Raw genomic sequence first — 10,917 nt, forward strand, 5'->3', positions numbered from 1 at the left:
AAGTAATACAAGTGTTTAGGTGTTTTATATAGAGCCACATTAACCTGTGGCTAAACGTATTTAAATTTTAATCGCGTCACCAAAAGTGGAATAAAATTTTGTTGAGCTTTTAAAGTTTAACGTTGTTCTTACAGTGTGTTAATGTCCATGATCAGGGGAGTATCCAGAAATGTCCAAAAGGGGGGGCCGAAAGTTGGGCTGATTGAGACAACACTGTTGTAGGGGGTCCGGGGCATGGCCCCGCGAAATTTTAGTGTTCTAGACGCCCGAACATAACATTTGAGGCATTCTGGGCTATCATTTTTTTCGTTCCATTCAGTCGAAAGGGAGACCTAATCTATTCATAAAATATCAAATGACAAGGCCGGGCCGGCCCCCCCCCCCCTAAATCCGCCCCTGATGATTGATTGATATACCGTATCGTTTAAAATATTTTATAAATTCTAGATGTACAGTGTGACGACACACACATGACTATATTAGTAGGCGATAGCTCCATCATCGATCAAAGTCACTTTCCTCCTCATTTGCTTAATATCAGCTGTACTTCTATTGGACAAGTAAATAAAGACGGCATGTCGTGGCTCTTGTTTATAACAAGGTATGACAGATGTGGAACGCAGGTTCAGGTATGTTGAATGAATGTAGATATTTACTTGTTGTAGCTTCTCTACAGTCTGTAGGCATTTGTATTTTTTCATGATTTTTCGACAGGAGCAATTAAGGTTGTGTTCACTACCTTGTTCTTTTAAGAACATACATGTTGAATTCTTTTGCATTATTATTTTTTTAGCTCCTCTACAGTTTATAGGCGTGTGCACCATGTAATCAGGGGCAGATCCAAGATGTTTTTATTTTTGGGGAGGGTGGTACTGCAAAAAAATCAGATGAATTTAATAAACCCCAATTTGCTATGCTATTTTCACATAAATATCATAACAAAACATAGGCCTACATGCATCCCGCGTCTTGTGTTGGCTGGGGGATTTTCGCGAGTGCTTCTAAAATTTACATCCAATTTATAACACTATATTATTAGTTTTCAGGGAATTATGTCGAGTACTCAAATTCTGTGATTCTAAAGCGAAAAGGCGAAAGTGATATCACTTCCAGAGAACACCAACTTGTAATTCCAGTTAAGTGCAACCTAAAGAACTCGGGAGAGTCATCAATAAACTTTGATACGCAAGAGGTCTCACTAATTGGAGATGCAGTTGAGAGCGATGGAAACTTCTCTTTCGCTTTAGACATGTATCAAGAAGGGAACTTCACTCTTCCGTACGGTGACAATGATTATCCAGTTGTTGTCGATATTGGACAGACAATCTACTTGGGAGCCCATGTAACTTCTTACACTGAAGACGTCAAGTTATATATTGATTCTTGTGTTGCTACGACAAGCTCAGATAAATTTACATCACCAAGATATGATCTCATCCAATACAGGTTAGTTAATAATAAACGTTTCCGGAGTTTCAATAACAATTAACAACTGACCAATCAGAACAGGGCCAGGAATATGTGCACGTGTAACTAAGGACTTTTAACCAGGATAGGAAGCAGGCTGGTTTAAGCCGTCTAACTTGAATTAGCCTTATGTTTGGTATTGTTATGCTAATGAGCCAGATAAGCACAATCTGCACATGCTCAGAAATGCAAAACTTTGCTGAGCCACACTGCGTATCGGCTAGGCGTACAGGTAGGCCTAAACAAGAGTTACGGTACGGCAAAACGAAGCAAAATAAGGGTACTAATTTCACTTGGCATGCGAATCAATCATACTTACACACTTAAAAACAAACTAATCTACGAATAAAATCACCTGCTAGTTAGAAGAAGAGTCTGACAGTGCCATTTTGCGGCCATCTAGAAGTGGCATAGACATAAACAATTTTGTACCTCAGCCCCAACCATGGTGGGCTGAGGTGGTTTCTATTTCGAATTCCAGGATTCACCACTGTTTAATGTTGTGCTTTCGTGGCGAATCATCTTCTATCTGTAGGCCTAATCTTATTGTTGGCATATGGACAATGAGTACTATTTGGACATGGGGATCCAGTGGGGTGCGCGAATGCAAAAAGGTTGAGAACCACTGGTCTAAAAGAACAATTTGGACCACACATGCCATAAAAACTCTCTCCGTGAACCCTACAAGGGAATTTTTATTCTGGACCCCTTGTCGACAAATTTCTATCACCACCGCTAATCTAATGACCGGGGTAATAATAATGTAAAGCGCAGGCCTTAAAAATGTGTTATAGATTTAAAGCCCTGTCTAGACTATCACGTTGCATTTGACAAAACCAAGCGATATGCCTAAATATGGTCATGATACCATCACATTACCTATTAAGTTACATCATGACTATCTATGGGCCAACAACAGTTTGTCGTTATATATATAGTATAATAATCATCTTATATTTTATTGTATAGCTGCCCTTCTGACGACACTACATCGTTTGCAGAATCTCGAGGCGATAATAAAAACGTGTACTTTCAGCTTGATACATTCAGATTTGTGCAAGGCGAATATCTGGTAAACCTTATTTTAATTTACTTTATAACGAGCCTTAATAGAATCTTATAATTTGATTGGTATATTTCGTATCACGTGACATTAGTTATTTCCGCCATTTCGTCAATTATGAAAATTTAATTCCATCCGAACATATTTTGTTCCATTCGTTTTGTCCCATTGTACACCTCCAACAAATGCAATGTTTGCATTGGTTCCATTCAGTCGAAAGGGAGACCTAATCTATTCATAAAATATCAAATGACAAGGATGTACTTTAGGTGTTTTAGGCGAATTTTATGTGTGTTATAAAACGAATAAAGCTGCATTCACACTCGATACGAACCGAAATTCGTAGAACGTTTTCGATGCGGGTCTACTACGCACCTCTATTCTCTACCACTGATTCATTTTTTTTTTCTTTTCGTTAGGCATACAAACTGAATTCGGATTCGGTGTGAATCTACCTTAATAAAAAATTTTTATTCGTGCAATGGGAAAAATATTTTCATTCGTTGAAAGATAGACTCATGAACATTCATTATTTGTACAATAATTGACTATACTCGGACTCTCGACCATTTGCTTCGAAAAAGTAATTTTTCAGTGCTTTTATGATAATTTGAAGTGTAGGCCTACTTGTACAGTATTTAACCTCACCTCTCCGAAGGAAAGGCGATAGTCCTCCAGAAAGAGTGATTTGAAACACCGAAGTTGGACATAATTCCGACAAAACTTTTTCCCATGAATATATATAGTAAAATTTTATCTACACAACATACAAAAGGTTTATACCAAAATACACCCACTAAAAAGGGCACTGGGCTGTTGTTACGCTCTAGATTGCCTACGATATGTGTGCAGTGTCCTGGTTACAAAGCGCTTTAATTTGATTTGCCGCACGCGCATCTGATTGGTTAAACCATGATTAACTAAACTTACCTGCGCGTACTCTGTTAAGCAACACATACGTACATACACAAATTCGTACGTCACGTCCCGGAATGTAAACACGGAAGTAAACTGAAATTGTGTTTTGATAATTGCATTGCTCACTGTTGGATAGTAGCTATGTTGTAGTATTATGCTTATTTCTATCAAACACTAAAATTGTAGCTAATACAATAAAAATATTTTATTCGCAAATAGTGTAAAATACTCGCTGACATTTTAAAATGTATATAATAATAACTGATATTTGATTGTTTAAATTTTTGCTATCGGTAAATTTGAAATAGGCCTACTATTCTACTCTATTCATATAAAGAAATGTTGGAAATCACGTAGTTCATGATGCAATGTCAACCTTGACCTCTTGAATATTTTTTTTTTTAATGTAAAATATAATAATGACATTTATCATTATATAGTTTTCAGATAATAATTTAAGCCTATCTATGCTTCTTTCCTGTTGTTCTTTTAAAATATTATTTTGCATTCATTATCACTCAATTAATAAACATAGGCGCAATTCAATCTTCCTAAATTCAAAGCCAAAGTTAGCTGGTCCCTTCCCTTCTCCCTAAAGCCACCACTGGACTACAGTCTCTTTATAGAAACTTCCTACTGCGATCAAATATCTTGTAATGGCGCAAGAAATCTTGCTGTTCCTACCCAGCACCACCTGATTATAAATCGACGGAAAAGTTACCGATAGCCATGACTGAATCAAGGTCCTTGACTGATTTTACTAAATGAAATTATTATGGATTGCAGTGGCGAATTCAACTCGGGAGGGAGGCCTAGTTGGCGTGGGTCTCCCTAAATTTGTTAACATTTAAAGAAATGTATAAAAAAATAGTAATTATAGACGTTTCGTGTAAATACTGTACAATGCATTTAATCCACAAATATGAAGGTTTACGAACTGAAATTTCATTAATACATTAGGCTTATTATATGCATGGCATGTAGTCTACTGTGATACACTCTTACTTGTTCGAGCATAGGTCTATGTATTTTTAACCCATCTAAGTATGTTAATGTATCTGATTTTTATAATTGAAAAAAATTAACAAGCTATAAACTATAGTTTTTACATAATTATATATACAATTATTTTATATCATACATTGCTCACCTCAGTAACTTCAGCTACAGTACTTCGACAGTTATTTATTTCACCAATTGATTCATTTGTATTTACTTGAAGGTTTTGACATTGGTTTATAATAATAATAATAATAATAATAATAATAATAATCCGGAAAAAAGAAAATACAAAGATCTGAAAATTTAAATCACTATTATTAGTGTTATTGTTATTGTTATTATTATGCAGATTTCAGAATGTTATTTAGGCCTAGGCCTATATATTTTCCGGCCGCTACTGCCTACAGAGCCAACTCAAACGGATCCTTTGGCTTGGCTAGGCCAAGCGGAGTCGGGGTGAGTGAAATTGTGGCCGGCGGACTGGAAGCACTCCGGCCGGCGTGCAATTAAATGGCATTTTTTGGTATAGATATACAGGTGATGGTTTTTAATCTCTGATTATTGTGTTTAAGGTTTACGTACATTGTGAGATGACTCTCTGTAATGCAACTGATCCAACGTGTACCAGAACTTGTGGACAACGTAACAGACGCTCTCCAATGAAGCTATTTGGGAAAGAAAAACTATCAAAAGGACCATTGTTTCTGCGACAAGTAGATTCAGAAATTAATGAAGGTAGGTATTCTGAGAATTAAAACAAGAAATATTTTGTACACGATACTTATATTTGCCATCAGTCTGCTACAATGAAACAATAATATTTTGGAAACTTATATGATTTTAGTGGAGAGATTTAACATACCGTACTGTGGTTCTTTTTTTTTTTATTAAACGACCCTCATCATCATCATCATCATCTTTATCTTTATTATCATTATCATTAGTAATAATTACAGTAATTTCATTAATATTATTCTTATTATCTATTAAAATTACTATTATTACTACTATTATTATTCACACCGAAAATGAAAATAATTTACAACTAAACTCAAAAATTTTAATTCTTGTATTAATGAAATATGAATGTTGTTTTTCCAGCCTCACAAGCCAAATCATCTACTATTACCGAAGACCATTCGAGTACGCTACTTATCACTGCAATGTTCTTTGCTATGAACTTTATTCTCATCGCTGGGATTGCTGTTTACGTAGTTAAACAAAGCCAGCCTGTTCAGACAAACAATCACTATCAACCCTTGCTACAGGATATCGAATAAAATGTCACACATATCATTTTTAGTTTCCAATGCTCTGTGCACACTAATAATTTTTTGTGTGATGTGCCCATATATGGGCATAATGATGTCATATTGATGTCATATCACACCCATATTTATTTGTCACATAAATATTTTATAGTGTGGGCAGAGGTTTTTCAAAGTACATTTGAAAATACATTAGTATTCTAAATGAAAATAACCAATATTAAAAAATTTAAATGTTAATTTTCTTTATTTATTTCATTTTCATTTATTCAACATTTATTCGACCATTTATAAACATGCATGGAAAAACAAATCAAAGTTAGGCCTACAGTTGCATAAAACATGGTCAAGGGACGATAAAGAATCACTTATGAGCCCGTCACTCTCGCCCCTCTTTAAAGAGAGCAAAAGCTGCATTAAACATGGACAATATACACTCATTTGTATAAATAACATAAACATAATGTTTCTTCTCTGATTATCTACAAATGTAATTCAATTCCCTTACTCTAATTAATTTTATTATAAAAAATAACAATTAATATTACTTATCATCATCATTATTGTGTTTTGGCGCTTCCATTAGTTTTAGTTTACGTGGATTACCGTATTAGGTTTCAATAAAGGTCAGTTTAGGTTTTGATTTGAAGTGTTTTAATGTGTTTGCAGCAGATGTTACACCTTGGAATTCAGAAATAAAATTCCATAACTTTGGACCATATACTTTAATGAATTGTTGTCTTGATGTAAGCCTGGTAAATGGACATCTGAATTTATGTTGGTTTCTTAAATTATACTTGTGTATGAATTGATATCAATTCGTTTTAAATAAATAATTTAAGCAAATAGTTATTGCACGCATTCTTTTATACTTTAAAGATGAACAATAAGAGCGAACTTAAAAGATGAGTATGATGTTGATGAACATTATGTAGTGGAGAGGTAGCTTAGTATTTAAGATGCTTGCCTTCCAATCCCCGTTTCCTGCGTTCAAATCCTGTGACGGCACATGATTTCCTAAGCTTCATAAATAAATATGTTTATGATTAATGAGACTTGGTTTATGAAGTCTTATCATTTCGATATCGTTGTTTTAAAAGGGCCCTCAGTATCATGTAAGTTGAAAGAGTCACCCTCTAAATATAGTTTAAAAATGAAATATATAAATATTTATAGTATATGTTGCCGATCATTGGAAAAAATACAAACGTACGTTTAACATCCGTTTTCCTGTTATAAGTTGTTATACATCCTTTGGCATTCAGAGCTTTAAAAACGTTGATTCTGGGGACCTATTCCGATTACATCACTGAATAATTGTGCTATCTTGTTTTTGTTTATAAAAATGAAAATCAACTTATCATTTATTGTGCAACTCCCTCCTTCCATCGATATTCAAACCGAACGTTCCATCTCAGGTTAACTGTTGCCCCCTCTGGTGCAATTATGCATGAATATACAACTCACTTTTACTTTTACAAGACATGCTCACATATTATTACTAAAAATATTGTTACGTCACTTTCCAAAACTTCTTATTTTGCTCAAGGGAACCACGACGTCACTCCAACCGTTCGGCGAAAATGGAAAAAATCAAAATGGCCACCAAAAAACAATTTTGGCAGTTTAAAGGCATTAAGTGCCCACATTATCATGATCTTTGTGTTAATGCCTATCTTTAGTTTAAGGAATCCAATAAAACATTATTAAAATACAATGACATACATCTTCATCTTGAAACCGAGGTAGTTGTGAACTCGCAACTAAGCAGCCGTCTCCTATACTTTTTAGGCAAACCCTGTTAAGAATTTGGAGTCCTTTTCGAAGTAATGACACCACCACTGCCACAGTACAGCACTACTTAACTAAACTATATAAATCTGACAGATACAAAAAGGATACACAAATGGCCTTTAACCCTAACTCTCATTTGAGTGTTATTTGAGCGATCTGACACTAAACAAGAATTAGAGCTATCGATTTTTGTATCGACTCAAAATTTGCATAGATAACAAAAGGGATCTGCATAATATTTTGATGATTTTCAATTTGTTCATATTCTCTTTAGGCATAATAGGAGTTAATGTTCCACAGTTAATACGTTTACAATCCGGCAAGTCTTCTCTACTAAAGATGTGTAAACACCTTAAGCAAATATGCTTTTTAATCGTGATGTGGTTTTAATCCACATGTAATTTTTTTCATATAGTAATAGGTTAATAACCTCCTGGATAGCTTGACCATTCCATTTTTTACTAATATTATAATACATATAACGAATTCTCCCAGCCAAACACATAAATATGTCCGGGATTTTGTTTTTCAATCTTATGAATTTGTTTGATCTCAGTCGGGAAGTCAATACCTTCAAAATTTAACTCATTTAAAAAAGAGTATAATTTGTGAGTATGTGACGGTAGGACGTGTGATTCGTAACGGTGTTGCTAGGTAATCCAGGTAGCTATGATTTGAGCGTGACGTGTGCATAATCAAGGGACGCCTTAGAAATACACCGTGGTTGAGAACAGAAGTCCGTCTACCGATTATAAATGCTCAACAGCGAACTTGGACATCGTATCTTTTCTCGTATAATTATTAACATATAGGCCTATATTGATATAACCCATATTGCTAATTGGAATAATTATTAATGTATATTCATATATTGATATAGACCATGTATGGTATTGGTCTATTGCTAATCAGAATAATTATTAATGTGTATTCATATATTGATATAGCCCATGTATGGTATTATTCTATTGATAATTAGAATAATTATTAATGTATATTCATATGATATAGCCCATGTAAGGTATTATTCTATTGCTAATCGGAATAATTATTAATGTATATTCATATATTGACATAGCCCATGTAAGGTATTCTATTGCTAATTGGAATAATTGTTGATGTGTATTTATATATTGCCTATGTATGGTATTAACTGGCCACTCGGTTATAGTGAGGTATGACTCGTCTTGGTAAACATAATTTTTCTTGTGAGACATTAAAATAGTTTGTTCGGTTCAGTATTTGTTTTGCACAGTCAATGTATAGTACAAGTTAAGTAACCGGAGTATTCATAAGAATATCCGTGGTAGATTTGTCATATGTGGCACGTTGTTCGGCTTAATCAACCGATGATTATAACCATTAAACTATTACATTGACTACTTTGATGTCCATGTTTTTATTGTCTAGCATCTCTGAACGTTATCTTTCCTTTTTGAACCACTGTCGCTCATACGTGACAGAATATATGAATGATGTGATGATGTTGGGTGAGGTGCGCTTGCTAACGCTCATTAATACACATATCATCTTTAATTTTTACGTTAATTATAGCTTTAGTTGTTTTTAATTCTTAAGCTCAGCAGTTAAATCTACATAGGCTCCTCCTCTAATTGGCACATATTTAACCATTTCTATATCAAGAGAACATGGGTATTCAATAGCCCACCCAGAACCATTCTCCGTCCATTTCTCGATATTGATATGTATCGTTTATATTGGTTTCATCAAGATTATCCTCTGTTGAACCTTTATTAAATACCACCTTTTTAGATCTAATTGATAGAAAAACCACAATTCGTCGGGGAGAAAAAAAAATTGTATTTTCTACATATTGGTAGGTATCAATTGATAATATTACCTCAAAAATCTCGTTTATTCAGATGTGGTCTTTGTGAGGCAACCAACCAATTAGATTTTTTATTAAGAAAGTATCTTAATTCTTAACCTGTTTCATTAGCTAGCTTATTTGTCAGTTGATTAATTGGTTAGGACAGTCAGACACCAGCACCATTAGGGCTTTTGAGTTGTAAACCAGCGAGCTCTCATCAAGTGCTTCAAAGTGCTGGTAAACAAAGCGGTGATACTGGTTTCTCCTGACATTCACGAGTAAATTTCCACGCTTCTGATTCAAGTCGTATTTATTTACTTTATCTGTGAATGACATCTTTAATATATATTAGTTTTTTTCTTTTAAATCATTATTATTTTCCAAATGTATTAGTAAGTTTCCATCCCCTTATATATTAGTCATTAACGATAAGTATTTACATAACCTTGCAGGTCGGCTTGTAGGGGTGATAAGCTTTTATTTGCCTACATTTGCGTTTGTTTATGTATTTGAAGGTAAAATGAAGCATATAGCTGAGAATTCATTAGATTCTTTCATGGACTCCATAAAATGAGGCTTTAAAAATCTAACGTGCCAAGCTAAAACTAAGACTTATGGATCTCCGAAAGGAAGAAATGAAATCAAAGAAGCTAATGAACGTCTCAAAACCTGCCAAAATTTCTGAATTCATAAGGTAAAACAATCGCTGCTACTTTAAAATACAGAAAATGATTCTATATTTGTACAATGATGTCTCGCAACTACAAACCTCCCAATTACGAACTCTGTATTTTTTATATAAGCAATTCGAGGTGAAGACATAATAACTAACTTGTGAAAGAGATTTTGACTTATGAATAGGTTAGTGATTAAGTTCACTATTCATAGACAGATTAAAGGTGGACCTGCCGGTTCCCATGCTGTCTCTTATACACATCTAGATGTGTATAAGAGACAGCCTTTAAAGTTTTAAATTTTAAAAGAAATTGGGGAAAAAGAAAATTGCATTCATATTTTTAGTTTGAGGTGCCATTTTCAGCCATTTCAGACATAGATATAACATTTCATACCTCAGCCCCAGCCATGGTGGGCGGAGCTGAGGTGGTCTGGACCCTGCATCTGTTAAATTGACCTTCCGGCCCATCTATTTCGAAATTTCTTGATCCATCGCTGCTCATCGAACCCAAAATTAAGAGAATAAAGAGATAGTGAAAACAGCATCAAAAATAGAAACGAATGTTCCATATGTTTTCTTTCATTTTATTACGCCCACAGCTACCTTGAAATCTCACAATAAGATAATATTTCTTCATAATTATATAAATTTAAAGCATCCCATCCCATTACTACACTGTTTACTTTCTCCTCCGTTTGGATGTTTTTGGAAAAACTATTTGCTAAATAAAAAGCTTTTATTTTTATTTTTTTCCGCCCTCCTCTGACCATCTTTAAAAAGGGTATAATTTAAAAAAAAAAGTCTCGCCTAATTCCAAACAATATGATGTGTTTTAATTACAATGTTTTTATTTTGATAAAGTTCAAAGATTGTATTCTGGTAGTCTATACACATGACA

General features: G+C 34.1%; 1 protein-coding gene across 1 annotated transcript; it reads left to right on the forward strand.

The window, feature by feature from the left end:
• The first annotated feature begins 575 nt into the window (after positions 1-575).
• LOC117116003 (ZP domain-containing protein-like) lies at positions 576-6,566 on the forward strand. The gene is made up of 5 exons (XM_033259932.1): positions 576-629; positions 1,040-1,446; positions 2,437-2,539; positions 5,023-5,185; positions 5,552-6,566. Exons 1-5 carry the CDS (start codon positions 576-578, stop codon positions 5,728-5,730), a joined length of 906 nt encoding a protein of 301 aa, XP_033115823.1. The 3' UTR covers positions 5,731-6,566.
• Positions 6,567-10,917: the final 4,351 nt, after the last annotated feature.

Source organism: Anneissia japonica, unplaced genomic scaffold (genome assembly GCF_011630105.1).
Source record: "Anneissia japonica isolate Jap-2015-1 unplaced genomic scaffold, ASM1163010v1 scaffold287743_len2803612_cov181, whole genome shotgun sequence".
NCBI classification, from domain to species: Eukaryota; Metazoa; Echinodermata; class Crinoidea; order Comatulida; family Comatulidae; genus Anneissia; species Anneissia japonica.

Coding starts and splice junctions, on each gene's coding strand:
- LOC117116003 (XM_033259932.1), top strand. CDS start 576: ATGTCGTGGCTCTTGTTTATAACAAGGTATGACAGATGTGGAACGCAG. Junction 630..1,039: donor GATGTGGAACGCAGGTTCAG/GTATGTTGAATG, acceptor CTATATTATTAG/TTTTCAGGGAATTATGTCGA. Junction 1,447..2,436: donor TATGATCTCATCCAATACAG/GTTAGTTAATAA, acceptor TTTATTGTATAG/CTGCCCTTCTGACGACACTA.